The sequence below is a fragment of the Equus caballus genome, chromosome 13 (genome assembly GCF_041296265.1).
Source record: "Equus caballus isolate H_3958 breed thoroughbred chromosome 13, TB-T2T, whole genome shotgun sequence".
Lineage (NCBI taxonomy): Eukaryota > Metazoa > Chordata > Mammalia > Perissodactyla > Equidae > Equus > Equus caballus.
In genome coordinates this window covers 53,879,880-53,907,746 of record NC_091696.1, presented here as the reverse complement: position 1 = coordinate 53,907,746, position 27,867 = coordinate 53,879,880, and the positions used below count along the sequence as shown (strand labels likewise).

Sequence of the window (27,867 nt, the reverse complement as noted above, 5' to 3'; positions counted from 1 at the left end):
ACCAGGGTTCTGTGCTCGCCACCGGACACCAGTGTCTGCGAGGAGCCGCAGCAGATCCGCCCGCGCCCGCAGGGCCGCCGCGACAGCCGCGTCGTCGCCCCGCCCTCGCCGCACCCCCATCCCCAAGCGGCGGGGCGCATCCCTGGACCCAGCGCATCCTCCCCAGGACGGGACGCGCATGCGCTCCCGCGGGTCCGGCGGGCGGGGCGGGCGCCCTCTGCTGTCGTTTTGTATAGAACAAATTGGTATCTGAAATGAAAAAAGAATTTCACAATGGCACCACAAAAATTAAAGTCCTTAAGTGTGAGTCTAATAAAATATATACAAATATGCATTCAGAAAACACTGAAACACAGTTGAGAGAAATCAAACAAAATACAAAGAAATGCAGAGATGCTCCTTGTTCAGGAGCAGCAGTCAGTATTGTTAAGATGACAACTCTTTCTAACTTGATCTGTAAATTCAATGGAATTCCAATTGAATTCCCATGAAATATATTGAGAAAGTGCCTCTAAACCTAGACGAGACGACATAAGACTGAAGAACAAGTGAAAGAACTCACACATCCAGACCCAAGACTTATCTTAAAGCTATAACACTGAAGAGAGTGTGATATGGGTGAAAGAATAAATAAATGGAACAGAACAGAGAGCACAAAAGTAGACCCATGTAAATGTAGTCAGTTGACTTGTCAAAGGGACAAAGGCAATTCAACAGAGAAAGGAAAGTCTGTTCCACAAATGGCAATGGAACAATTAGAAACCATATGGAAAAAAATGACCATAGAAACTAACTTTACAACTTGGACAAAAACTCAGCCAAAATATTGTATAGGCATAAGTTTTCAAATGCAAAAATGTAGAAATTATAGAAGAAAATCAACATGACCTTGGGTCTGGCGATGAGTTTTTAAATAAAACACCAAAAGCCAGTTCGTGAATGAAAAAAAAATGCTGTTTACTTTATTAAAAATTTAAAGTGTCTACTCTGTGAAACATCCTGTTAAGAGAACAAAATACAAGCCACAGACTGGCAGAAAATATTTGGAAAACACATCTGAAAAAGGACTTCTATGCAAAATATAAAAAGAAACTCCAAAACTCAACAAGAAGACAAACAACCCAATTAAAAATGGGTAAAGATCTGAACAGACATCTCACCAAAGAAGACATATAGATGACAAATAAGCATGCAGAGTAATGCTCAACATCACTTGTCATGAGGGAAAAGCAAATTAAAACCACAATGAGATTACGCTGCACGTCTATTAAAATGGCTAAAATCTGAAGGAAAAAAATAGCAATAGCAACAGGAACTTTCGTTCATTGCTGGTGGAATGCATAATTCTAAAGGAAGACAGTTTGGCAGTTTTTTGCAAAGCTAAACAGGATCCCATCACATAAGCCAACAATCGCATTCCTAGGTATTTAGACAAGTGCTCTGAAAACGTATGTCCAAGTAGAATCCAGCATGCAGTTATGTGCAGAATCTCTCTTCATAATGGCCAAATATTTTAAACAATCAGGACATCCTTCAGTGGGTGAATGAACGACCAAGTGAGGTACATTCGTGCAATGGAATGCTGTTCAGCAACAGAGAGGAATGCCCCACCAAGGCGTGCAAAGACCCAGATGAATCTACATGCACCTAACTGAGGGAAAGAAGTCAATGTGAACAGACCGCACACCGAGCAGATCCCATTTATGACATTCTGGGGAGAAAAACTTACAGAGATGGTAAAAGAGCCATGATGGAGAGGGATTGGGGGACGAGGGTGATGGAAGGCGGTGCAAATGGGCCTGGCGGCAGTGGACTCCCTCTGGTTGCTGAGATCACGCTGGGTGTGTCTGACAAAGTCTGGGGTCCGGAGCCCCAGGGTGAACAAGAAGGCTATTTCTCACGCTAGGAGAAAAGGGCCATCTTCCATTCCATGTGTAACTATTTCATGACCAGTTCTGAGGAAGGTTGCGTGTGTGTGTGGTAAAATATACATAACATGAAATTTAGCATTTTAACCATTTTTTACGTTACAGTTCAGTGTCATTAAATGCATTCACATCGTTGTGCGACTGTCACCACTATCGTTTTTCATTCCCCATCAGCAATGATGAGAATTCACATTTCTCCACATCCTTGCCACCACTAGTTTCCACTTTTTTTATTGAATCCATTCTAATGGGTGTTAAGTGATATCTCATCGTGGTTTTGATTTTTATTTCCCTAATGGCTAGTGATATTGAGTATCTTTTCATGTGTTTACTGCCATCGGATTTGGCGATGAGTTCTCAGGTATGACACCAAAAGCACAGGCAATAAAAGAAAAAATCAGTGATTTGACTTCATCAAAATTTAAAACCTTCGTGCATCAAAGGACACTATCAAGAAGGTAAAAAGATAACATACAGAATGGGAGAAAATATTTGGAAATCATATATCTGATAAGGGTTTAGTGTCCAGAATATATAAAAAACTCTTACAACTCAACAACAGAAGAACAAACAATCCAGGAGAAAAATAGTCAAAGGACTTGAATAGGCTTTTTTCCAAAGAATATACAAAACTAGCACGTGAAAAGATGTTCAGCATCACCAGAACACGTAAATCCACAGAGAGAGAAAGTAGATGCACGGTTGCCAGGGGTGGGAGGGAGGTTGGCAGGGGGAGTAAGTGCTTACTGGGCAGGGATTTCCTGGTGGATGAAAGCATTTTGGAACAAGATAGAGGTGATGGTTGCACAATACTATACATGTAGTAAATGTCACTGCACACTTTAAAATGGTTAATTTTATGTTATATGAATTTTTTATCTCATTGAAAAACAAAGAAAAAGAAACTATTCCGCGGCATCCCCTTGCTTAGACGTGTCCTCTTCCCTCACTGCTCCCTTGGCCTGGCCTTCAAGGCCCTCCCCAGTCCAGCGCTGCCTGGGGCCTGGCCAGCCTCATGTCAGACATTTGTGCTCCAGCCATGCTGTCCATGCAACTCCTCCAGCCACCAGCATTTCGTAATTCCAGTCCCGGGCCAGCTTCTTTCCAGCTGCTTACAGATGCCCGGCGACGAGCACCTCCCTCCTCAGGGATCCAGATCTTTCAGACCTTGCTCCACTGTAAACCGGACCTCAGCACACGGCTTCCAAGGCGTGTCTCATCTCAACAGCGAAATTAGTGTTTTCTGAGCCCCTTGATGTGCAGGCACCTTGCCAGGTGAACTCACAGCCACTCCAGGAGGTGTCAGCGTGACTCACCGACACTCACACACCTCTGAGCCGCTTCACACTCAGCGTCAGGTCTCCTGGCGCCTTGCAGAGAAAGTGTGCGAACGCTGTGCCTGGCCGCACGGCAGAGGCGTCCCCACGGTAGGGTTACATGCAGGTGGCCCAGGTCCCACGTGAAGCCACACGAGCCACACAGATGCTGTTATAAATACACCAGCTGGGGCTGCCCGGGGCTTGGCTCCAGGAAGTGGATTCAAGCCAGTATTTTTATACTTGGTTAGAGCAGAGGATGCGTGCATCTGACTTCCATCCACTCCCCTCTCGCTCTCTGTATACTAAAGATACATTCTGGGTCCCGCCTACCCCTCTGACCAGAATCCGGCCCCGCTGAGGCTCCCCACAAACCCTCAGAGGCTCCACAGGCACACAGAAGGAGGGGTGCCTGTCTGAGCCAAGAGGGACCTTTGCCTTTGGGACCCTGGGGCAGCAAGTGCTTTTTTCTGCCCAGGCCACAGGGGACACTGGAGACCCACAGAGAGGTTAGCACCCAGAGAGAGATAGGCCCCCATTTTATCCGCCCCTCTGAACCTCAGCACCTCCAACCCCGGAACAGTCTCGTCCCAGCCCTCCCCAGGCAGAGGATGTCAGCACCAGCCCAGGTCCAGCAGCCGGGAGGAACAGGGTCTGCTGCCGGAGGCGCCCAGTCAGAGTGACGGGCGTGCACTGGGAGGGCCCCTGGCGCCCTGGGCAGAGTCAGGGACACTGTTATGGGCTGAACTGTGTTCCCCCAAAATTCATAAGTTCAAGTCCTAACCCTCAAGCACCTGTGAAAGCAACCTTATATGGAAATAGGGTCTTTGCAGGCCGTCAAGCCAAGATGAAGTCACTCGGGTCAGCCCCAATCCACTACAATTGTGTTGGGATAACAAGGGGGACTTTCGACAGAGACAACAGGGAAAATGCCCGGTGAAGACTGAAGCTGTGCTGTCCAGGCCTGGTGGAAGCCCTGAACCACGGCCCTGAGACCCAGACTTCAGTCTCTCAGCCTCCAGGTCTATGAGGGAATGTATCTGTGTAGTTCTAAGCCGCCCGGTTTGTGGGGCTTTGTCACAGCAGCCCTGGGAGACGGCACAGGCACCCCCTACACTGTCCTCACTGCCTGCAGACTGCAGGGCCGAGCAGAGGCAGGGCCCTTCACAGACCGGTGCTGGCGGTCACTTCTGGCCCTGACTGTCCAGGAGCTCTGGCCACAGCTCTCCGCCTCCTGGGGCCCATAGAGGAGAGGATAAGAGGGTCGGGGGCATGGCCTCCATAGAGTGGCCACTGGCCCTCCACCCTGCTATTCCTGGAGCCCAGAAAGCCCAGGAAGAGCAGACCAGCCCCCCACACCTCCTCTGGGCCCGTCTCCCCGCCACTGGCAGTTTGGAACAGCCTCCCGCTGCCCTGTGATCTCAGGAGCAGAAGAGCCTCAGGAAGGAGCAGAGAGGACAGTCGGCCTGTCACAGACTCTAACCCATGTCCCCTAGGCCCGGGCTGGCCCTTTAAGGGGGTGAGGGCAGAACAGGCTGTGGGGTCAACACCCCTCTTCTCAGAGGGGCCTGGGGTCAAACCAGAAAGCAGGGTGGGAAGTCGGGCAGGGGCCTGGATGGCAGGACGCAGAAGGCAGAGGCCCCTCCCCCCAGTGCTGGATGGGGTGGGGCTGGCAGAGCCTCTGCCTTCATCTACACTGGACGTCTGACCACTGCACAGGTGGCCCTCTGCAGAAGGTCCAGTCCAGTAAAGGGTCATGTCCAGAGACTTTAGTCTGTTTTCCCCAAAATGGACATGATTCAGCTGGCCAAGTCAGGGCTCTAGAACCTCCCAAACTGAGCCTGCTGTCTGCCAGGGGTAGGAGGGAACAAATGCCCTGGAGATCCTCATGCAGCCTGTTCACCAGGGTCTTGCGTCTGACCGTGACCAGCTCCCACATGGGCACCTCCATGCTGGGCATCCAGGCTCTGCTGGTCACAGGAATGGCCACAGGCCAAGGCCAGGGTGGGCCCGGAGCTCTGCATGCTTCCTGGGAATGTCGAGGGGTGGCACCCCCCATAGCAGCCCAGGGCGCAGTAGTCGCTGCTGCTGCCCTCTGGCTGTGGGGGTGCTGGCCTGGCGGGGCCCACAGGGACCCAGTCCTCCTGCGGCAGGTAGGCAGGCAGCTGCCCTCCCCACTCCACAGGGAGGCCGGTGCCAATGCCCGCCTCCTCCAGGCCCACTGACTGCCAGGGATGTGCCGGGTCGTAGGTGAGCAGTGCAATGTCCTCCTGAACGCCGGGCTCCAAGGCTCCCCGCTGGGCACCGACGTAGTCCTGGCTCAGCTGCAGACCAGCCCTGTGGGCCCCTGTCCAGCTCTGGAATGGAGCATAGGGAGGAGGCAGGGCTCAGCAGCACGTTCAAGACTCACCCTGGGAGCAGCCTCCCCTCCTCCTCCAGGAAGCCCTCCTGACAACCACATCCAGAAGCCAAGCAGCGCCCGTGCCCAGAACACTCTGTCTTTCCTCCAAGTGCCAGTCAAGCCTCAATATGGGACTGAGTCCCTTCAGGCCCCTCACCACTCCCCCAGCACAGGGCCTAATGCTCAGAGCAGCCTGAACCAGAGCACAGATGGCAACAGGTGCCAAGGACAAAGAAAACCGCTGGAGCAGCTCCGGCCACTTTCAGCAGGCACGGAGATGGGGCAGCCAACCTCGACCCCCACTAACACACACACACACACACACACACACATGACAGGAGACACCACTGAGACTGGGGCCTTGGGGCTGAGGCAGGCAGACCTGGACCCCTCCACAGGAGGCCCCACCTCCAACAGGGAAGTGGTCCCCTGAGTGGGACCTGGAGTCTACACAGAAGGCATCACACACACCACGTCCTCCATTACTGCCCTGCTCCCTGGAGAGCTGACCCCTGGCTCCAGACCACCACCCAGGGGCTCTAAGTAAGCCCTGACAGGTGCCCAGGGTCTACAGAGAAGGGCTGGGTGCCTGAAACCCAGGTGACAGTCCAGGGGCCATCGAAATCTGTGCCCCACTCAGCCTCCGTCCTCAGCTGCCTCGAGGATCTCAGCAGGTCCCATCCACTGCTTTGGGGAAAGAGGGGACTCCGCCAAGGACGAAAGGCTCAGTTCTAAGCTTCAGATTATATTTTTGCACAAGAATCTTGAAAACTAGGCTCCCTGTTGAGAGAGAAAAGGGCCAGGCGGACACTGTGCGACACGAGGAGGGGAGAACCTAGGAGAGCGGGTCAGCGGACCCAGGAAGTCATGCCCCGCCGTCCTTGGCCCAAGGGAGGGGCTGAGAGAGTGGAGACCAGAGACTGTCCACAAGAGCTTCTCCTCCCCCCACCCCAGCCTCCTGCCACGGGGGCATCAACCACCAGGCCAGCAGGCAAGGGAGGGGTCTGCACAGAGGGGCTGGTGCGACCCCCCAGGTTGTCCTCAGCTTGCCCGTAGCCTGTGGGAGCCCACCAGGGTACCACAAAGGGGGCAATGCAGAGTCTCCTCATCAGCCAGTGTGCTGCCAGGGGGACCAGGAGGCCAGACACTGCACGATGGCCACCAGAGCTGTAGCCCAGGGACCAGGGACAGCACAAGCACCAGAGACCATCCCCACAGCCAGCAGAAAGACACCTTGGGAGAGAAAGAAGGGACGAGATGGCGGCAGGAACAGGCAGCCCCATTGTTTGACCTTAAACTGACTATTTACCTCAAAGGCGCTGCCATGAACCAGAAAAGACAGAGATGATGTCAGAGAAAGTCGACATCAACAATGGAATTAGAAACACCAGAGCAAAAGAAATCAGCCGTAGAGAAGAAAGATCTTTTTTTTTCCCCATTTGAGACACAGTGTGTAAATTTAAGCCCACTATGTGTACCAAAAATCTCGAAGCACTGACCAAGGCCCTCAGGCCCTCCCCCATCCCTTGCCTGAAGCCCACATCCTGAGCAGAGTCAGGCAGCCCCTTCAGGGTTGCGTCACAAACCTGGAAGTTCCCGTTGTGCACACTGTAGAGAGGCTGGAAGAACGTCACTGGAGAGGGCACGTTCTGATAGAAGGTTCTCTTCACCCTGAGGCCAGGAGAGGACAGTCAGGGGCCTGTGGAGACCTGGGTGGGGGCTCCTCCAGAGGGCGAGGTCACTGTGGAGAACTTAGCCCTCTTCCAGCCAGCAGGTGACCAGCCCCGCCTCGTCCATGCTGCTGCCACACACCCACCTCTCACCAGGTCCACACCTGCTGCCAGGGCAGGCCCTGACCCTCGGCACCCTGTGGCCTCCCTGGATAATGACCCCATAGAACTGATTTATACCAAGACATGTGTCCTTTACAGGGTGACCTGTGATGGAAGGGGCAGGGGCATGGGTGACCAGCGTGTCCGTGGCCTGCAGAGAAAGCCAGCACCTCCAGGGCGCCAACTGGTGCCACGAGCAGACAGATGGCAACTCCCGCCCCATGTGACTTCCCTCTGAGCACCAAATCTATCTGCTCAGGACCCACTGGTCCACCCCTAAGGATGCCACACAGGGCTCCAACCCAATAGGTCCAAGTCAACCTCCGCTGGGGCCTGGCCCCCCCAAGTTCCCCACCTCGGGGGTGACATCAGGGGCCACAGATCATCTCTCATCCTCCCACGCGTCCCCTGGGTTTCTCCCCCTAAGACCCTAGCAATTCCCTCCACTTCGCTCCATCTCTGCTTCTGTCACCAGCTCAAGCCCGGCTGCCTCTCTCTGGACACCACCATGGGCCCCCCAGCTGGTCCTCCCATCCCCCTGTCCCCAAGAATCCATTCTCAAAATACACACCGGATCACATCACACACTCTTGAACAGGCTTCAAGCGCTTTCCTTTGCTCCAAGGACAAGCCGGGAGCCCTCCTCGGCCTTCCCCACCCCCACCCAGCACCCTCTTCCTCTCTCCCCACCCCCGTGTGCTCTTCGTTCCCTCTGCTCTCATCCTCTCTGCTACCTGTCTGCACCTGGCCAGTCTCATCTGGGATCCCCTCTTTGACGAGGCCCCTGTGCCCCGTCCTGTAACACGATGTGTGTGACAGCTTATGTCAGGAGGGCCCTTGTGTCTGTCTTGTTCTCCGTGGCATTCACCAGGGTGGAGAACAAGGGCCTGGGCACACCAGGCCCAGAACTGTATTTTCACAGAATGTGTTAACACATGAGCGAACCTCCGAGCACCTCCAGAGGCAGGAGACGGAGGACCTCAGGTGACTTAGTTTCGGTGACTTTGGATTCCCTCACGGCTCTTTGGGGCCACACTGCCTCCCCGTAAACCTGGCAACTTGGGAACTCCCCACTAGTCCAGAGCAGAGGCTTGAAAACCTCACTGCATCCAGGACCTGATGGCGGGGAGGGGAGGAAGAGGGGGAGGCTGGCTTGGCCCTCCATCTCCCCATCACACACCCACGGGTGCACACACACTCACTCACATGCACACACAATTCACACACACACACATACGATAGATAATTAACATATGTGCACACACTCCCCTCAGCACTGACCTGGGGGACAGCTTGAACAAGAGGTAGGTCAGGCTGGTCAGCAGGAGAAAGATGGACACAGCGACAAGGGTGCTGTCGGGCTGCCGCAAAGGTGGGATCAGGGGGCCTGTGAGCAGGGAGGGCCCCGAGCTGTGAGTAGTGTGAGCACCTGCATGTTCCTCCAGACACACACATGGCAAAGGCACCACCAGGAGTGCCCCACACCGAGGTGGACTGTTTGCGACTGGCCTCGGAGGTTCATGCTGTGCCTGCTGAGTACCGTGGGTGACCACGCACCCTGAGCCTTGCCTCCCAGCTGCATGGTTACCGGTACCCCTGTGCACAGGGTTAGCCAGCCCTCCCTAAGGAGATGGGCATGTCCAGGCACCAGAGCCAGAAGCGCCAGGCCCGGCGTGCAGCTCTGGGCACACTCAATGCAAACAGCTGGAGCACCAGGTCATGGGAAGCCCAGCGCTCGGCAGCGTCTGTTTCCTGCTTGCACACCCCAGACCTCCAAGGGAGGGTGGTCGGCTGGGGCATGACTGCCCCAGGGAGGGGCTTCCAGGAGGGGGAAAGGATGGGACGGTGGGACAAGCAGGGGAGGGGAGACCCAGCCCAGATGCCCAAAAGGCAGTGGCCGTGCCTACCGCGTCTCTGAGGGGAGGGGAAGCGCACGGGCTGGCTCCATTCACTCCACTGGCCCTCATAGCGATCCTCCTCCGCCACATCGTCCTCTGCTGTGGCCATCTGAACACGAAGCCTGGCCTCACAGGTAGTGCCAGGGTCCAGCTCGACAGCTTCAAGGATGAGCCTGGTCACCCCAACAATGCGATCCTTGTGCCGCGCCCGCTATGGGGTCGAGGACAATCAGCAGGTGCCAAGGGTGAGACTGGGTCTATCAGCCCTCGAGAACATACACACACACACACACTCACCATACACACACTTATATGTGTACGCATGCACATGTCCACAGGCACAGGCTTACACTCATCTACCTGCATGCACACTCACATGTGCACACACCACACTTGCACACTCATACACATAGACACAGCCTGCAAATAAATACATGTATTCATGCACACACAGGCACACTCACCATGTTTGCACGCACACACACACAGTCATGCACAGACACACTCACATCCAGACACACCTGCGTGCACACACATACACACATGTGCACAGTCACACTCACCACACTTGCACCCACACACTCTTGGCTCTGGTTACCTCCCCTCCTCATAATTCCAAGCCGACATCTCTGTATGTGGGGGAGGAAGGGCCCTGGGCTGCTGTCCCAGGAGAGAGAGGCCCCCAGGGTCACCACCTCGAAGCCCAAGCACTACCTCCCAGGCCTCCTCCTGCCTCTTGAAGGCCAGCTCATAGGTGAGGAGCGAGGTCAGCGGCTCCAAAGCGGGAGTGATGCTCCAGGTCAGGACGCAGGAGTCAGAGCTGACATTACTCTGCAAGTCAGACGGAGGATCCAGCTTCACTGGAACAGATGAGGCCACATGAGGGTGTGTCAGTCAACATGCCCAGGACTGGGGATATGAAAGATTCCTGGGGGTGTGGGGGACATGGTCAAGGGCCTCTCAGACCAGGGGCCTCACTGTGAGACTGGTCCAGAGAAGCCCAAGGTGGAACAGGATGGCACTGACTTCCTCCAGCCCCTGCAGCCAGACAAGGTGATTTTCAAATCTTGCCTTTCCTTTCCCTCATAAGCTGCTGCTGGAAGTTCTTCCCAGTGTCTTACTGCAGTCTTTCCTGCTACAACTTAAGTGTATTTCAAGCAGCTCAAGCTGCAGCCGCTGCCTCAACTCGAAGCCCAGCATTTTCATCCTCCCCCAAAATCCTACCCCTGCAGTAACTAGTGGGACCTCCCCTCCCAGGGGCGCAGACTGCCCCTAGCCCTGGATCTCTCTTAGCAGGGACCCAGAGCACTCGCTGGGCCACGGGTGTCACAGGCTGCAGGGCCCTGTCCTCAACCCCCACGCAGCCAGGATGTTCCCAGCCCAGGCCTCACCATGTCTCCGGGGCAGGTACTGTGGGTCCACCAGGCTGACCTGCTCCTTCCCAGAGATGTCACGGTGGAAAGTGATGGTGAAGTTGTCAGAAGGCACGAGCACCTCCTCGGGCGGCAGCACCAGGGTGCACACACTGGCCTGGAAGACGCACTTGTGCACGCTGCCCGGCGCGTGGTTGCTGAAAAGGGGAAGTGTTGGCATCAGGGGCCACCACGCTAGCCCGGCCCCTGCTGCCATCAGGGGACCCGACTCTCACCCCTTCCCCCTGCCCCCTGCCCTCTGCCCAGGTGGGCCTAGCCCTCCTGCCTTACCTGGTGAAGAGGAGCCAGGGGCTGGCACCCTGGCCCAGCTCTGAGGCAGCCCAGTGGCAGTCAATCCTGAGGACGTTGTTGGTGAGGCAGGTGAAAGTTCCAGCCCCTAGCCCTGGGAACAGTGACCATTGGACCCCTGGGAACCCTCAGGGGCTGCTTCCAGGCAGGGCTGGGGGAGGGGAGGGTCTGGAGCTGACTCCCTGACAGGGCAGTCCCCAGAGAATGATCCCAGGAGAATTCACCAAGGGCAGGGCTGGGAGATGGGGGAGGCGATGGGCTCTGACCCATGGTGCATGGGAGGAAGTGAAGTCCAGGCTGATCCCTGGAGGATGGGCCCCAGCACATTTCAGGCCAAACCATTCCCCACAGAGTTTGACAGAAGACAGCCCTGGCCCCCAAGCTCTCTACCCACCCACCTCACACAGACACTAGTGCCCAGCCTCACCTCCTCCTTCCCCTGGGACAGAGACTCCCAAGCCGACCCAGGTACTGATGCAGGTGCAGATCAGGAGCCAGGTGCCCGTCTCTCGTGTCAGGGCCTCGCTCTCCCAAGTCCAACCTGCAAGGGACTGGCCTGAGGGGCTCCGTGTGAGGAGCACCCACAATGGGAGGCTCCTCATGAGATCCTCCCTGTGAAAGATGCTCCCCATTGGATGCTCCTTATGAGGCATTTCCTGTGAGGAGTACTCCCTTGATGGGTGCTCCTCTTTGGGTTCTCCCTGTGAGGCATTCTCTGGTCTACTCCCTGTGATAGATGCTCCCCATTGGGTGCTCCCTGTGAGGGATTTCCTGTGAGTATTCCCCTGATGGGGGCTCCTCATTGGGTGCTCCCATGAGGCATGTCCTGTGAGGTCGACTCCCTGTGAGAGGTGCTTCTCATTGGGTGAGGCATTTCCTGTTATGTCAACTCCCTGTGAGGGGTGCTCCTCATTGGGTGCTCCACGTGAGGCATGTTCTGTGAGACTGACTCTCTGTGAGGGGTGCTCCCCAGCAGAGTACACCGAGTGGGTCCCCACCCACACCCTCATTGTGTCCCATGAAAGCGGCTGGGCAGCACGGTCCGAGCTCCTTTCTGGGACCAGCGTCCTCTGCCAGCCCAGCCCCCATCTCTGGGCCCAGGTCCCCACCTGCAGGGGACGCAGGGTGAAGGGAATCAGTCACCATTGGCAACAGCCACAGATAAGATTTACCGAACCCTCTGGTGTCACACAGTGCCAACTGCGTGACATGCATGATCCATGTGAATTCCCGCAACAGCCATGTGCGTGGGAAGCCTGTCCCAGCCCACAAGGGAGCTGAGTCTCAAGGAGGGGAAGCACCTTGCCCAGGGTCACACAGCTAACTTCGGCAAATCCTCTCTCACCTTGGTTTCCTTAAATAAAGACCTGTCCCAGTGTTCTGCCCTAGAAAAGGGCAGGAGGATGGCAGTGGGGTGTCCATGCAACAGACGGCACTTCCTAAACTGTCACACCCCTGTTCCAAGGTGCCCTGTGGAGGAGAGCATCCCAGGAGAGCCAGGCTCAGTGCTAGAGTGCCTTCCAGGCCCCAGGATCCCCGGGAGAGCCAGAGGTTAGCTGGAGACAGGGGCTGGGTGCTAGGAAGTGCCTGGTGCCGGCAGGCTGCTGATGCCCCATCACCCTATTTGCAGCTCCAGATGGTATACTGATAGCTCCTGAGCAGGAAGCAGGGCCAGCCTGGTCGTGCAAACCTGATGGGTGATAAGGAAGCAAAAAGAAGCAGACATGCACACAGACCACAGCATGTAGGCCCTCAGGGAGCCCACACACCCTCTCAGGCAACAGACACCACGCTAGCCCCGCCCCGCACCGCCAGCAGCCTATGCATGCACCCAGAGGACGGAGCCCTGTTAAGATCAGCAATCAGGAAGACCCCACCCTTCCCTAGGATGGAGCATCACCTGGCACCACCAGCCGCAGCATGAGAGGCCCAGGCAAGTTTACCCAGCAGTAGCAGTTACTGGATGGAGCAGGGGAGCAGCGGGACAACAGCTCACTCCCAGGGTGTGTGAGGACAGATCAGAGTGAGCACCAGGATCCAGTGGGAGCTCGGGCATAACAGCCACTTCCCAGCTAAGAGGTGACCCGGGCTCCAGGGTGGACAGCCACTGCCCCAGCAGAGGAGGGACACCTGCATCTGTGCAGAATCCGGCCAGCCCAACCCTAACCCAGGCTAACCCAGGAGCAGATGGCTTGAGAGTGCAGAGTGGCGTGCCTGCAACCTCAGCAGGCTCGGGAGGCAGGCATGGGGTGGACAGGACCCACAGGGACACCTGAGAGCTAGAAGGGGCAGAGGAGCCCGGCCTTCTCTCACACTGGACCCTCTTGCCTGGCCTCCTTCCCCATCACATGCCTCTTCCTTGTGAAGCCCTCTCTGAGCCCCGGGGTCTGTCCCCCTAGCCAGACCAGACACCCCGAGCCAGGCCCAGTCGGCTCACAACAGGAACAGGGAGCCGGTAGAGGCTGTGGGCAGGGCTACAATAAGGATGTCAACAGACCTCTCTTTGGGGGGCCCTGGAGGTCAAATGGGGGCAAAAAACGCCCCTACTCTTCCCGCACCTGCCAAGTGGCCTCCTCTGCCCAGCGCCCCTTGGGTATCCCTCACTGCCTCTGTGCCACTGTGTCAGCAAAGCTCATTGCTGTGCCGCCTCCCACACCAGGCCCCTCCCGCGGGAGAAGTGCTGGACTTACACTGCTGCCCCTGCACCCAGCTGTCCCCGCAGACACTGCCCTTGCCTCCAGATGCTGTAAAGCCTGGGGCACCTGGGAGGAGGTCTGGGGGGCGTTACTTGAGCATAAACCCTCTCCCCGCTTTCTCTGCCCTCGCTGAGCTGACCCTCCTTCTGCAATCCCACCCTCACTGGCTGCCCCACCCACAGCTCCAAGGGAGATCCCCAGACTCCCGGCTGCTCTTCTGCCCTAAAGACCCCCAAAGGCAAAGGGTTTGAAGGGGCTTTACCAGTCCCATGGCCTGGACCCCATCTCCACTCGTGGCCGTCACAGCTGAGCCCATGCGGCCCCAGAACACCCCCTCGCACTCATGCCCACCCAGGCGAGCTCAGTCATCAAGGAAGCAAACTCTCTTCCCTAATTAGAAACCTGCCAGCAGCTCAGTGGCCTCCTCTGCCCAGAGGCACTCACGACCCCTGCAGGCCTGGAAGGAGTCTGACATTCTCATCCCTGGAGATGCCCAAGGTAAAACAAGGCAATGCTCCCAAACACTGCACTTGCGAGGCTCCTCCATGGGCCCTTCCCGGGCCAGGGCCAGCCGGCTGCCCACCCCTTTGCCCCCTGTGCTTCACACCAACTCGAGCTGTTGGGAAGTCCCAGCTACTGACTCACCTTCCCAAATGCATCTGGCAGGTCCCATGGCAAGTCTGAGGGGCCCCGGCCCTCCAGACCTGGAGGCGACTTGTGACCCGACCGTCCCTGTGTTCACAGCAGAGCCCCTCAGCCTGATTTGGGAGATAACTGCAGCAACGGGTGACGTGAGCCTCACACGGCAGGCTGACACGGCCGCCCACAGCTGAAACCACGGAGAGCAGCGGAGCAGCGGTCCTGAGCAGGGCTGGCAGGCAACTGTCACCACGAATCAGAACCCAGGGATTAAGAGGTGGGGCCGCCTCTCCTTGCCCATGACACGGAAGGGTGCCACACGGGGGCTGTGGTGATTCATCCATTGATCGGTAGATGAGTGTCCACCGTATTCCTCCCAAGGGACACCACTGAAATGCATTAAATGAGCCCAGGAGGCAAGAACCCTGACCAGGCACAGAGCAGCAGGCCCCGTCCCTTTCTAGGCTTTTCTTAGGACAGAGGCGCGGGGGCTCCTTCCACCAGCCAAGGCCACCTCTGAGCACTGGGCGGGGGGGGGGGGGGGGGGGCACAGAACATCCGAGTGACATGGTCTGTTACAGAAAGACAAACAACACAGAATATACAACGGTGGTCCCCTTATCGGACCCAGAGGTACCCCATGAGAAGTTGGACACCAGCCCCTCCAGACAATTTCTAAGCTCAAATGCACGTTTCTAATGGACTCACACTGTGCTGTGAGCTCTGCAGCCTCCTGTTCCTCTGGCTATTTTCAACATCCTTCTAGCTCAGCACATAGAAACCTGCCTCCTGCCTCTAAAGGAGGTACCGGCAGGGTTTAATAATCTCGCCGATGGAAATTTGGATTGTTGCCTATATATATGCTATTTTAACTTTTTCTATTGAGATATAGGTGACATATAACATTTTATTGGTTTCACATGTATATATGCTATTTTAAATGAAGGTAGCGAACAATTCTGGGCATGGATCTTTAATCATCAGAATGAGTACTTCTGTACAAAAAACTGCTATGGGTGGAATTGTGGGGTCTAAAGCTCAGCATTTTAAAATATTGATGGGTCCTGCCAAGTGGCCCTCCAAAAACATACCAACTTCCACTCCCACCAGAAGTACGAGAATGTCTGTGACACTCACCAACAGTACAGATTATCAGTCTTTTTAATCTTTGCTAATCTGATAGGGAAAGATATTTCAACGTTGCTTTAATTTCACTTCCTTGGTTATTAGTGGTGATAGGCATCTATTCATATACTTATTGGCTTATGTTCTTTAGGGTACCAAATAAGGTCACATTTCAGCATGGATGTTTATGTCAGTGTGCATATGTGCTCTGTGCATCAAAACATCTGGGCCAAGGTTTGGGTACCCTGAGCTGCAGCTCTCAGGACCCGTGGGGGATGGACCAAAGGCTTGAGCCAGGGAGCACCATGGGAATGACCAGGGACAGAATGACATTTCTTTCCAATATTTAAATTTTAATCAGCATGGCTCCCAGTCACCTATTACAAACACACACTTCTATACTCACTGGAACTCTCCCTTCTTAGTATCCTTATCGGGAGAGCTCCCTTCTGTCTGTCAGGGCCCCGCCACCTTGCTGAAGCTAGGATTTACTAACCTAAGAACAGCAGGCCATACCACCCACACGGTAACCCTGAAAGTGGAGACCACAAAGGCTGGAAAGGGAGGAAAGAAAAAAGCCAGAGAGCCCCAAATGCCACATCTAAACTCTACAAAAACCTCTGGACGAGCCCTGAACACATGTGCAGCCCACCTCCAAGCAGCCCACCCAAACAACATGAACAGAGCTGTCAGCGGCTGCCCATGCCAGAGACACAGTTTACAACCTGCTTAACAACCAACAGTCCCCAGAGAATCATAACAGAATCCACAGCCTCTACAATCTATATCAGTCACAATTTCCAGGAAACCCAAAATTATTAGACATGTGAAGAAACAGAACTATGTGACCCATACTTAAGAAGAAAGACAACTGACAGAGACTGACTCCCAAGACTAAATTGTGGGTAACAGCACAGGTTTTAAAGCAGCTACTCTAACTATGCTCAAAGATATAAAGGAAAACATGTTCACAATGAACAAATAGGAAATCTGAGAGGAGAAATAGAAACTATAAAAAAAAAGAAAAAGAAAGCATGTAAGTGAAAAACACAGTATCTTAAATATAAGGAAACTGTCACAACCACACAAAAAACAGATGGAGTGTTAACCATAAGGAATCCCTGAAAGAAGGGAGGGAAGTGAGATTTGACTCATTGACAAAGGAATCACATCCTAAGAGCACAGAGGAGACGACATCTGTGAAAGCTGGCACCTCGCTCTTCCAGGGAGATGGGAGGGGCCAAGGAGAGCCCGGGACCATCATGAGGATTAGTCAGAGGCCTAAACGTGAAGCCGCCGAGCAGGTCAGCTTCATCCCCCACCTGCACTATGCCGGGCAGCACCGATTCCTCTACTGGACTGTCAGACTCGGGAAGCCCAGTGCCTCTGCCCAGAAAAATGCTGACGGCTCTCCATCACCCCACTCCTCCCCCGTAAGAAATGGAGTATGCAGAGAGCAACACCCGTAAACAAAGGGAAAACCTGACATGAAGAACACAACCAGGAGCCACCAAACACCCGTGGAAAACCAGGACAAACAAGAAAGAAAGGCACCAGTGACAAGCACCATCAGGCAGACAGGCGGTGAGGACCTCATGCATGCCAAGCTGTATCAACCTCACAACCCAAGGTGGACCACGGTTAGCAAGCTACAGCCCAAGGGCCAAATCCAGCCCACTCCTTAATTAAAAAACTTGTGAGCTAAAAATACTTTGCACGTTTTTAAATGGTTGGGACAAAGCTTAAAGAACTACATGAGGGGCCGGCTGGGTGGTGCAGTGGTTAAGTCCCCACATTCTGCTTTGGTGGCCCAGGGTTTGCCAGTTTGGATCCCGGGTGCAGACCTACACACCGCTTGGCAAGGCATGCTGGGGCAGGCGTCCCACATATAAAGTAGAGGAAGATGGGCACGGATGCTAGCTCAGGGCCAATCTTCCTCAGCAAAAAGAGGAGGATTGGTGGCAGATGTTAGCTGAGGGCTAATCTTCCTCAAAAAAAAAAAAAAACTACATGACAGGTGAAAATATTATGCAATTCACATTTCAGCAACCACAGCTTCATCGGAACACAGCCACACACGTGTGTGCTGTCTATGGCTGCTCACACCCTCTAACAGCGGTGCTGAGTGGTGGGGACAGGGCTTTGCGCTCCTGTTCAACGCGCTGCAGCTCAGCAGGCTGGTCACGAGCCAGCGTTTCAAAAGCCACCATGTGGCTGTGTTGCAACGGTTTTTTTGCTTATTAGCAGTGCATAGCCATCACGCCCAAACAGAGTAGAATCTGAAAGTCACATTTCTAAGGCACAGTGGGGCGTGGATTATCTTGTCATCAAATTGGATGGCAAAGGATTGTGTTTACTATGCAACGACACTACAGCTGGTTGACACGACCAGACCAAGCACTTCCACTGGCACTCTTCTCAGTGCACAACAGTTTCCTTACAAAAATTCAAAGTGAAAATAAGGCAACCAAATTAAATTTCCAAGGGGTTCATCTGTTGCCCAAGCAAAGAAAGCCACTTAGTGACGGCGAGTCCACCGTCTGATTGCAGTAGCTGAAGAAGGATGTCCACAGAAAACAAGACTACCAGTCTTTCAGCCAGAACAGCTGTTCTAAAAGTTAAGAGACTCGGAGCAACAGCAACAGGCAATTAAAAATGAGGCAAATGAGTCAGGGCTGGCCCCGGGGCCGAGTGGTTAAATTCGCATGCTCTGCTGCAGGCGGCCCAGTGTTTCATTGGTTCGAATCCTGGGCACGGACATGGCACTGCTCATCAAACCACACTGAGGCAGCACTCCACATGCCACAACTAGAAGGACCCACAACGAAGAATACACAACTATGTACCAGGGGGCTTTGGGGAGAAAAAGGAAAAAAATAAAATCTTTAAAAAAAAAAAATGAGGCAAATGAGGGGATCTCGTCACGATGGCAGCAAAGGCAGACTCTGAACTCACCTCCTTCCACAGACACAACCAGGTTACAACTATTCTTGGAAAAATTGCCCTGGAGAGAAAACTGAAACCTGGATAAAAAGAACCCCCACAGCAAGGGACAGTCCTGACTGAGGTGGAAGAGGCAGAAATCCCTTGTGGAGAGAAAAAAGCCACCTTCACGAGCAGCAGAGCCTCACAGCCAGCTGAGCAGGAGCCACCCGAAGCTTTCCTACTGGGACTTCAACATGTGACATCTAGAAGTGCAGGAATCATCTCGCAATTATGAGGACATAAGCCTCCAAGGAGGGCAGAGCAGCAATGGGAAAAGAATTTCTGCTTTTGAGGAATTCACTGAGCAGCTTGCACGCCTGTTTCTAGAATCCCTCTGGTTCAGTTTCAGTTGCGGGCAGCAGAATAAAACAAAAAGGGTGTTAGCGTGAAAGAAAAAGAGGACAATGACTTAAAGCGATTTTCCGAGGCTCCTGATGGATCCACAGGTGTCACTGGAACTGCTCAATGGCTGCTTCTCCGAGTAGTCAACGCCTCAACACTGCATGGGGAAGCGACTAAGAATTAGCTTCCATGCGCAGTCTGCAAGGAACAAGCGACTGCGGGCAAGAACATCCTCAGAGCTGAGAAAACACTAACTCGCTAGAACCTGAAGTGGAATTTGCTCACGTGTCTCACAAGTGATGGTGGTGAAACAGCAGAGCATGAAAACCTTAGGTGGACAAATCTACAAAGCTCATAAACACATCAAGTGTTTAAAGCCCACGGTTTTTCACTGTATTATACAAAGCAAATGAATAACTTGCAGAAAGTATGTGCCTCTCTCATCAGTACTGAATCTACCAAATCGCAGAAATGTCAACAGGGAACTTCATTCGCGCTCAGGCACTGAACCAGCTTTAAGAGACAGGCATTTGCCACCGATTTTGATGCTAAGGAACACTAACTCTGAACCCCAGGTCAAGCAAAATGATACCCATTCTTCTATCAAGAGACCTGCATAACAAAATATGGTACTCAATTACTCTGATATTTTTAATTTTGTCTATAAAAAAAACTGTAGAAGTTTGTCTTCTTGTGTTTTCCTAGATTTTCACTCTTGATCCACAAGTCTAAAATATTTACTATCCAGCCCTTTACACAAAGTCTGTAAACCCCTGAAATAGGCCACAGTCACGCGTTGCTTAATGACATACATGCGTTCTGAGAAATGTGCCGTTGGGCGATTTCATCATCGCATGAACATCATAGAGTGCACTTACACAAACCTAGATGGTACAGCCTGCTGCACACCAAGGCTGTGTGATATTAATCTTATGGGATATGCAGCCCATCGTTGACCGAAATGTCATTATGCAGCGCATGACTGTATTGTCTCCATTTCACACGTGAGGAAATGAAGGCAGAGGTTCAGCAACTTGAGCAGTCTCACAGCTAAGGCAGAGTCAGCAGGCTAACTTCAGAGCACATGATCTCCACCACCGAGCCAAGCTGCCTCCAACAACAAATGCAAACGGAAGAACTGGCACCCAAGGAAATAAAACTAATGGCGGGCACAGAAGATACTAAAGACAACACCCACACGATAAAAATCCCATTTGTAAAACCACAATAAGCTGTTTGAAATAGAACCAATTAGAGATAATGGGCTCAGAACCTGGTCAACAAATTACAGCAATCAGAAAACAGTCACGTGAAACATAAGAGATTAATCATTTCTGGAAAAGATACCAAGTCTCAAAAAGTAGAAATCTCTATCTAAAGCACAAATTTAAGTCCCATGATTTCACAAGTGAGACCTCATTATCAAGAGATGTGGAAAAGCAATTAAGTCTGACACTCACCTAGATCCTGTCCCCAGCTAGTCTAAAGTGTCCTCTTTCTTTTGAGAGTGGAAAGATGAACACAAAGCATAAAGTTTAAAAACATAGTATCTATGGGGGGCTGGCCCCGTGGCTGAGTGGTTAAGTTCATGCGCACTGCTTCGGCGGCCCAGGGTTTAGGATCCTGGGCACGGACATGGAACTACTCATCAGGCCACACTGAGGCAGCATCCCACATGCCACAATTAGAAGGACCCACAACTAAAATATACAACTATACGGGGCCGGCCGGTGGCGCAGCGGTTAAGTGCGCACGTTCCGATTTGGCAGGCCAGGGTTCACCAGTTTGGATCCCAGGTGCGGACATGGCACCGCTTGGCAAGCCATGCTGTGATAGGCGTCCCACATATAAAGTAGAGGAAGATGGGCACGGATGTTAGCTCAGGGCTAATCTTCCTCAAAAAAAAAAAATAATAAAATAAAAATAAATAAAATATACAACTATGTACCAGGGGGATTTGGGGAGATAAAAGCAGAAAAAAAAAAAAACCCATAGTATCTAATAAACTTATTGCAATCCTAGGAAACAAGAACAAAAATAATACAGTAACTGAAATTCACATTCTTAGCAATCTTGTAACCAGTTCACCCAGAGTAGTCCATTTTGGAATTGTGATTTGGGGTTTGATGTCTACTTCTGAAGGTACTTAAAACACCAAGAAGACAATATTAGACTTTTCATTTTAATCAAATATTCAGAATAAACTTTGATTAAATAAGTTTGCATTTAACAGTTAAATATTTAGCGACATCTGGTGAACTAAATTAATGTTTTCCTTTCTTAGTTGTGCAAACAGTGTAGCTATTTAAGAGTGTTGTTTGGATGGTGAATGCTGACAAATAAAAAGGATGAACAAACAGGATCTTCAGCAAAGTGCACTCAGTTAGGGACATCCTCCCCACACACGAAAGCCCCAGGACAGTAATGAGTTCACGCCTGCTTGGCAGACGGGCTGCATTTCCTGACACCCTGAGTCGGCCCCCCGAAAGGGTTAGCTTTCCGCCACACCAGCAAAGACCCTCAGGACACACAGTTCACACTCCTGGATGGGATCCTGGGGACGGGTGAGCAGACCCTGCTGCAGCGGGACCAGCCCAGCCTAGTCCCTCCAGCGGTGCCCACACTGGGCACTGCAGCACTTGTAGAAGGTGGTCATCGGCTCGTCAGCAGAGCGGGTCTGCAGCTGCATGAAATAGGCTCGAGGATGTTCGCATTTGGGACACGGCTCTGGCAATGAGAAAAACAAACAAGTGACCCACGCTGTGAAAAAAAGATGCCTGTGACCAACATATCCGTTCGAAGCAGGTGTTACGTGAAAGGTGGCAGAAGCCTCGCCCCCTCGCACATCTGCTACCCCTTGCCCAGGGCATCTGGTACAATTTAAGGCCACAGACAGTCGTATCCTTCCCACTATGCTCTCACACTGAGGGAAGGGAAGGGACTTGTGACCTTGAAAACACTCCTCCTACTCTCCCTGGGTCCCACTTTTCTTCTCAAATCTGGCTGAAGACTGGTGGGAAACATCCATGTGCATCCCCGGCTCCCCGCCCTGCAGATCCCCTAATAAGTGCGTCTCCATCACCTGGGCACCAACAAGCCCTCAGCTTCTCAGAGGAGCTCCCTACGGATAACCAGTCCACTTCCCCATGTAGTTAGAAATCCATTGTGGCAGTCATTCTTCAGCTGTTCTTATCACGATCTCTCACACATCCACACCTTTGCAGAGTGCCCCAAGGCACACACTTCCCTTCAAAGTGATGTCACTTTGAGAACCTGACCCTGCTCTTGGTGGAAACAACTTCGAACACTCCCAAACACCATTTTGAACATGTGGTACATAATTCACCTTTTAACAGCAAACTCTGCCAATGCTACATTTTTAACATAGCAGATTTGGGTATTCTTCTGTGGGGGAAAAAGACAGTATTAATCATGAGCTAGCCATCCCTTCTCTCAGCACAGGTTGTGTGAGGGACTCTCCTCTTTCCTTCCTTGGTCACATCTGTCTCTCTCAGAAGTGAATCAAGACTTGAAATAAACATTTATTTTGGGGACCGGCCCCATGGCTAAGTGGTTAAGTTCATGCGCTCTGCTTCGGCGGCCCAGGGTTTTGCTGGTTCAGATCCTGGGCACGGACATGGCACCGCTCATCAGGCCACACTGAGGCAGCATCCCACATGCCACAACTAGAAGGACCCACAACTAAAAATACATAACTATGTACTGGGGGGCTTTGGGGAGAAAAAGGAAAAATAAGCATCTTTAATAAAAAAAAAACATTTATTTCACTGAGATGCAGTTTAATGTTCTCTGGCATTAACTCTTAAAAATCTACACTAGAAGAAAAAAAACAAATTTTTCCCTTAGACTGATATTTACTACTTCTGTCACTGTTGCTATCATCATAGCTACCACCTGGTGAGTACCTGTCATATGCCAAACCCTGTATAACTCACTTCATGCTCTTACAATCTGTGAGTATGGATCAGCCCCAGAGACGTCAAAGGACCCCCATCAAGGTCACCCCAAGACTCTAACTCAGGCCTGTATGACTCCAAGGCTTGTGCCAATACTGTTTGTGTAACTAACAAATTATTAAAGAACAAAACAATACACTTTTTATTTTTAGAAGCGACTTCATGTCACGGACTCCGACATGGAGTGGCACAGTCAGCAGCCTCACACTCAAAAACAGGCCGGTAACAGAAAAGGTTTCCCCACCTGCAGTAGAGTCGACGTTCTCCCAGGCAGCTGCTCCACCAAGCACATCATCCACTTCTTTCAGCTTCGGGTACTTCCGATTTGTTACCTACCAAACAAGAGCAAGTCTTCAGACTCTCCAAGTGAGTGAACAGTACAAACCCGAGCCACCCAACTACCCCTGCCCTCAAGTGTCTCCCCAGACTTCCTTCCTTCAACACAGACTGGAGGGATATGGAATGAAAGCAAAGTTCCTGCTCCCACAGAGCAAGATGCTCCATTGGAATTCAGACGATCCAGGATCAGATGCCCCCAAGAGAAGAGAGAGCTCCAGCAGTCAGAGATCTCTGCAAGGACTGAGTGAAGCACCAGAGCAGGAAGAAGATACCGGCTTAGGTGTGACCATCCTCCCATCCCACATCTCTAAGATAGCTGATAACCCAAGATGAGAGAAACCATGCAACCGAAACCAAAGAGCACCACTTGGCTGGGCAGCCCGGCCACACCCCTCGGAAGCAGAGAGCTTTCAAGGAGGTCACACTTGGCTTCTTTCCCAAGTTTTCCCAAACATCCTTGAAATTTCAGGGTTACATAAGAGTTCACTCCTGCCAGAGCTTCAGACTCTAAACTTCCACAAGACGGCTACACGGGCGGGCAGCAAGCAAACATTAGGAATGAGGCAGCACCAACGTGCTCCACTTCTAAAGAGGAAAAGTGTCCCATCGAGTGAAAACAGCAAGTACGCCACAGTGGGTATCGCTCGTCCCGAACGTCCACGACATTCTAGGTCCCATTCGATTGCTCAGATTAGGATGTAAGAGAGAACCAGACAGAAAAACCCTGCCCGCCGACCGCTTACGTCCGGGTATTAATAACCAAAGCACACAGTACAAAGTATGTTAGAAGGCAACGAGTCCTACGGAAAAAATAAAACAGGGGAGAAGGATAAAACAGCGAGAGAAGCTGCAATTTTAAGGAATCACTGAAGTAAAGACACGGGGAAGGGTGAGCCGCGCAGAACACGCGCAAAGGTCCGGTGACAGTGCCGTGCACGAGGGGAGCCTCCGAGAGGCGGCGCGAGGGCGCATCAGGACGCCAAGTCGGAGGAGCAGGATGGGGAGGGCTCCGGCCAGAGCCTGGCGGGCCGGGGAGAACCTGGGCGGCCACCGGCGCGCGGGGAGCGGCTGCGGGTCTTGGGGCGCAGGAGGCCCGGATCCGACTCCCGGCCCCCGGCCGCGACAGGGCGGCGGGCGCGCGCTCCGGCACCTTGCGGGTGATGTTGTGCACGTAGGGGCACGTGTTGCAGGCGAAGCGGTGGCAGCGCTGCCCCTCCTCCACGATGAGCCCGTTCCCGCAGCCCGGGCAGAAGAGCAGCATGGCCGCGGCCGCCCCGGCTCCCGGCAGCCCCCGCGCCGCGCGCCGCCGACGCGGGCCCGCCCCGAGCTCGGATTGGTCCTGACAGCCGCCCCGCCCCTCGGCCCCCAGTGGACACACGGATGCGCGCTCCCGGCGAGCACCGCGGCACGCTGCCTCGAGCTCCTCATTGGTCCTCCGGAAGCCCCGCCCCTGGGCCCCTCGGGGGCTGGGCCGTGGTTGCAGGCCGGCGCGCGCGTCCTTGGATCGCACGGACTGGCTGGGCGAGCGGATCGGCCGGAGGGGCGTCCTGGAGGCGGCGGGGGCGGCGGCGGGGGCGGCGGCGGGGGCGGCGGCGGCGCTGGAGGAGGATGAGGACGAAGAGGAGGCGCTGCCGCACTCCGAGGCGGTGGACGTGTTCCAGGAGGGCCTCGCCATGGTGGTGCAGGACCCGCTGCTCTGCGACCTGCCGATCCAGGTGCGCGCGGCCCGGGGGCTGGGGTCGGGATCGGGGTCGCTCCCTGCCAGGGCGAGCGTGAACAGGCCCCCGGGGGTCCCGCTGGGGGGCTGCAGCCCGGAGGCCTCAAGAAGGCGCCTGTGGGCGTCAACGGGGGTCTTAACCGGGCCGCGCCCAGGGTGAGGCGAGCGAGAATTCACAGGGGCTCCAGAAAACCCGGCACACGTGGGTTCGGGATACGGGAAATTTTAATACGATATTTTTAAAACTCTAAGGTGGTGTAAAAAAGTCTGGTAAACAGAGTAACAAAATTGTAAATAAAGACAAGATCAGTGTTACTGGCTTTTCTTCTCAAGCTTCAATACGGCTTGGCACCGTCCTGTCTTTAAATCCTTGTCATTTTGCCTATCATGGAGTTTTAAAATTAACTTGTTTGCTTGAAAGTTGCTTTGAAACGTTTATCATTACCATTTTTTGGCGCCTTGGTAAATTGTGCCCACCTGCCTCAACTTTGTCCCAAGGCCCTGGCCTGGATCATAGTGATCCAGGACTCTCATACTGGGCTGACCAGCCCAGTGTTCTTTCTCCTGTCCAGCCGCTGGGCTAGAGGACCTGGGGCTGATCCTGACGTAGATTCATTCCCCTGCCTGTTTCTATGCCCGTTCTCCCGAGCCTCTGTCCAGTTTGGACGTTAAACAGAAAGTGTGGATGAGACATGAGACAAGTGCTGAGAAACTGGGAGACCCTAACATATAGGCAAGCACCCTGTCCCTGTCTTGTCCTTTGTAAAATATGGCCCCACTTTTTGGACACCACGAGCTTGTTTTTTTCTGTTGTTTGGGGTGGTGAAGAGAGCCAGGCCACCCACCTCCACCCTTTGTCTTTTCTAGGTTACTTTGGAAGAGGTCAATTCCCAGATAGCACTAGAATACGGCCAAGCAATGACAGTCCGAGTGTGCAAGATGGACGGAGAAGTGATGCGTAAGTGCTGCCCTCCTTCCTTCAGGCGGTGGGTCTGAGCTTTCCCCGGGGCAAAAAACGGGGAAGTGGGAAGCTCAAGGGCCATGCCCAGGGGTGTTGGGGCACCCACAAGCCCACCCTGCGTGGATTTGAGCCTCGGTCAGAAACAAGGCTCAATAGAGCTCCTGAGTTCCCCTCCTGCCATCTGAGGCGGTAGCTGTCAGTTCCCACCATGGGTCTTCATCATGGTTTGTGTCCCCGTGGCAGCTGTGGTTGTAGTACAGAACGCCACGGTCCTGGATCTGAAGAAGGCCATCCAGAGATACGTGCAGCTCAGGCAGGAGCGTGAAGGAGGCATTCAGCACATCAGCTGGTGAGTGGAGCGGTGGCTCCTTGCAGCCCTTCCTGGGGTTGGTGTGGGACTCCACGGGAGCGCCCGCTGGATGTGTGCTTGTTAATCACCTGGGCTCTGCTACGAATGCCACCTGGAGCGATGGGCTCCCTGCCTGAGGCTGCTGCTTCTGTGCTTCGGGTCCTGCTTCATGCTCTGTCATCTGTATCACCCCACCTAGGCAGCTGGGTGTCTTCACTTAGGGACACCCTAGGGCACTTGCAGTGTGTCCGGAAGTGGTCTCCCTAGTTACGGATGTGGTGCAACGCCATCCCCTCCTCACTTGGGTGCTGTCAGCCCTCACCTGTTTCATCAGCAAGGTGTGTTTGGCCCCCAGCCACCCCACACAGCGCTTTGAGAGCAGTGCCTCCTTGTCGCTGCCCCAGGCCTAGTGCACACGTCGTTCAGGAGGAGCCCAGAGAGGAGGCCGGCTGCCCGGGGCCCCACAGAGCTGAACGCCTGGAGCCCGTCCCACACAGTTTCTGCCTCCCAGTGGTCCCCAGCTCACCCGGCTCATGGTTTACCTGAGCCCCCGTCTTGTAGGTCCTACGTGTGGAGGACGTACCATCTGACCTCTGCAGGAGAGAAGCTCACAGAGGACAGGAAGAAGCTCCGAGAGTGAGTTCAGGCCACGCCCCGAGCTGCAGGGAGGCGTCTGGACCGCTGCGTCTAGTCCACATGCTCTGCCAGACGGCTGGGCCCCCCAGGAAGGGGGAATCTTGAGGCAGTTCCTGGGAAATGTGGGAGACCAGGAGAGTCCCTGGCTGGACTGACGCCCTCCTGTGAGGAGCTTCCTGGGGCCTCCGTGCTAGGAGAGTGGGAGGCAGAGGAGAGGGGAGGGCCCTCTGCTCCTCCTCAGCAGCAGCAGAAGGGAGAGGAGGGTGTGCATGGAGGTGAGGGGCTGCCCGCCGGCACAGTGTGGGTCAGTGCAAGGACGGCCACTGCTGCCCCCTTGCCTTCTGGGTGCCACACTCCTCCCACCTGTTCTCTCCTGGTCCCTCACGAGCCTCAGGTGAGGAGTCACAAACGTACGCTTCTGTAGATCAGACGCCTTACACCTGTCCTCTTTCAGTTACGGTATCCGGAATCGGGATGAAGTGTCCTTCATCAAAAAGCTGAGGCAAAAATGAACCTCCAGACAAGGACACCTCTGTGCTGGTGGCCGAGCTCTTCTTCAGCAGGAGGACTTGGCCACTCTCCCCCTTTCAGAGAAGAGTGTTGAAGTGGCCTCACCCCAGCTGCTTCCAAGTGGATGAACGCTGGTCCCTCGGGACTAGGACCGGTGAGCTGGTGCTCATGGCCTCAGCTTGACCTCGCTGCGCCCAAACACCGTAACCCTGTAACCATGTGGTGGATCCCACAGGGCTGTGGGCCTAGCCCCAGGTACAGAATAAATCTCTTTGCCTCTTAGTTTGACAATTCAAAAAGCCACAGTACCCGGGGCAGAAGGAACTGGCGCTGCCCCACCACAGAGGGGAGGCAAGGGCAGAGAACGGTGCTGGTGAGTCCTAAGATCTAAGGGGCCACACCTGAGCCCTGTGGCCACACTGTGCCCCAAACCATATGACCCTGCTACTGTAATCTCTACAGCAAGGAGGAAATAAAAGCAGAGCAGCTGGCCTT

General features: G+C 53.8%; 3 protein-coding genes across 6 annotated transcripts; 1 reads left to right on the top strand and 2 right to left on the bottom strand.

The window, feature by feature from the left end:
* Window positions 1–936: 936 nt before the first annotated feature.
* Window positions 937–14,678, bottom strand: IL9R (interleukin 9 receptor). Of its 2 annotated transcripts, XM_023616781.2 has the most exons (9): window positions 14,438–14,678; window positions 11,524–11,637; window positions 11,079–11,190; window positions 10,767–10,945; window positions 10,090–10,235; window positions 9,385–9,586; window positions 8,759–8,864; window positions 7,232–7,316; window positions 937–5,601 (listed from the first exon to the last, which is right to left on the bottom strand). In XM_023616781.2, the coding sequence occupies exons 1-9, from the start codon at window positions 14,463–14,465 to the stop codon at window positions 5,131–5,133; spliced, it is 1,443 nt and encodes a 480-aa protein (XP_023472549.2). In that variant the 5' UTR covers window positions 14,466–14,678; the 3' UTR covers window positions 937–5,130. The 2 variants fall into 2 exon arrangements, with proteins under 2 accessions (XP_023472549.2, XP_005599154.2); XM_005599097.4 differs by lacking the exon at window positions 14,438–14,678 and having other exon boundaries at window positions 11,524–12,786.
* Window positions 14,679–21,051: 6,373 nt separating this feature from the next.
* Window positions 21,052–24,518, bottom strand: POLR3K (RNA polymerase III subunit K). 2 transcript variants are annotated; one of them, XM_023616780.2, is made up of 3 exons: window positions 24,350–24,518; window positions 23,105–23,192; window positions 21,052–21,610 (listed from the first exon to the last, which is right to left on the bottom strand). In XM_023616780.2, the coding sequence occupies exons 1-3, from the start codon at window positions 24,458–24,460 to the stop codon at window positions 21,483–21,485; spliced, it is 327 nt and encodes a 108-aa protein (XP_023472548.1). In that variant the 5' UTR covers window positions 24,461–24,518; the 3' UTR covers window positions 21,052–21,482. The 2 variants fall into 2 exon arrangements, with proteins under 2 accessions (XP_023472548.1, XP_070088658.1); XM_070232557.1 differs by having other exon boundaries at window positions 24,239–24,511.
* Window positions 24,519–24,684: 166 nt separating this feature from the next.
* SNRNP25 (small nuclear ribonucleoprotein U11/U12 subunit 25) lies at window positions 24,685–27,864 on the top strand. 2 transcript variants are annotated; one of them, NM_001433555.1, is made up of 5 exons: window positions 24,685–24,914; window positions 25,784–25,874; window positions 26,121–26,226; window positions 26,788–26,862; window positions 27,317–27,864. In NM_001433555.1, the coding sequence occupies exons 1-5, from the start codon at window positions 24,873–24,875 to the stop codon at window positions 27,372–27,374; spliced, it is 372 nt and encodes a 123-aa protein (NP_001420484.1). In that variant the 5' UTR covers window positions 24,685–24,872; the 3' UTR covers window positions 27,375–27,864. The 2 variants fall into 2 exon arrangements, 1 of the variants encoding a protein (NP_001420484.1); XR_011424221.1 differs by having other exon boundaries at window positions 24,796–24,914; window positions 26,631–26,862.
* The last annotated feature ends 3 nt before the right edge of the window (window positions 27,865–27,867 follow it).

Bases quoted from the DNA above. Each gene is read 5' to 3' on its own strand.
- IL9R (XM_005599097.4), bottom strand. From the start codon at position 12,106: ATGAGGGTGTGGGTGGGGACCCACTCGGTGTACTCTGCTGGGGAGCAC. The intron at 10,946-11,078 runs GTAAGGCAGGAG...TCCCCTTTTCAG, and splicing joins CCCTGGCTCCTCTTCACCAG to CAACCACGCGCCGGGCAGCG. The intron at 7,317-8,758 runs GTCAGTGCTGAG...TCCTGGCCTCAG, and splicing joins TTGTTCAAGCTGTCCCCCAG to GGTGAAGAGAACCTTCTATC.
- POLR3K (XM_070232557.1), bottom strand. From the start codon at position 24,460: ATGCTGCTCTTCTGCCCGGGCTGCGGGAACGGGCTCATCGTGGAGGAG. The intron at 23,193-24,238 runs GTTCTCCCCGGC...CTTGTTTGGTAG, and splicing joins GCGCGCCGGTGGCCGCCCAG to GTAACAAATCGGAAGTACCC. The intron at 21,611-23,104 runs GTGGGGAAACCT...TCTCATTGCCAG, and splicing joins GAACGTCGACTCTACTGCAG to AGCCGTGTCCCAAATGCGAA.
- SNRNP25 (NM_001433555.1), top strand. From the start codon at position 24,873: ATGGTGGTGCAGGACCCGCTGCTCTGCGACCTGCCGATCCAG. The intron at 24,915-25,783 runs GTGCGCGCGGCC...TGTCTTTTCTAG, and splicing joins TCTGCGACCTGCCGATCCAG to GTTACTTTGGAAGAGGTCAA. The intron at 26,227-26,787 runs GTGAGTGGAGCG...CCCGTCTTGTAG, and splicing joins GGCATTCAGCACATCAGCTG to GTCCTACGTGTGGAGGACGT.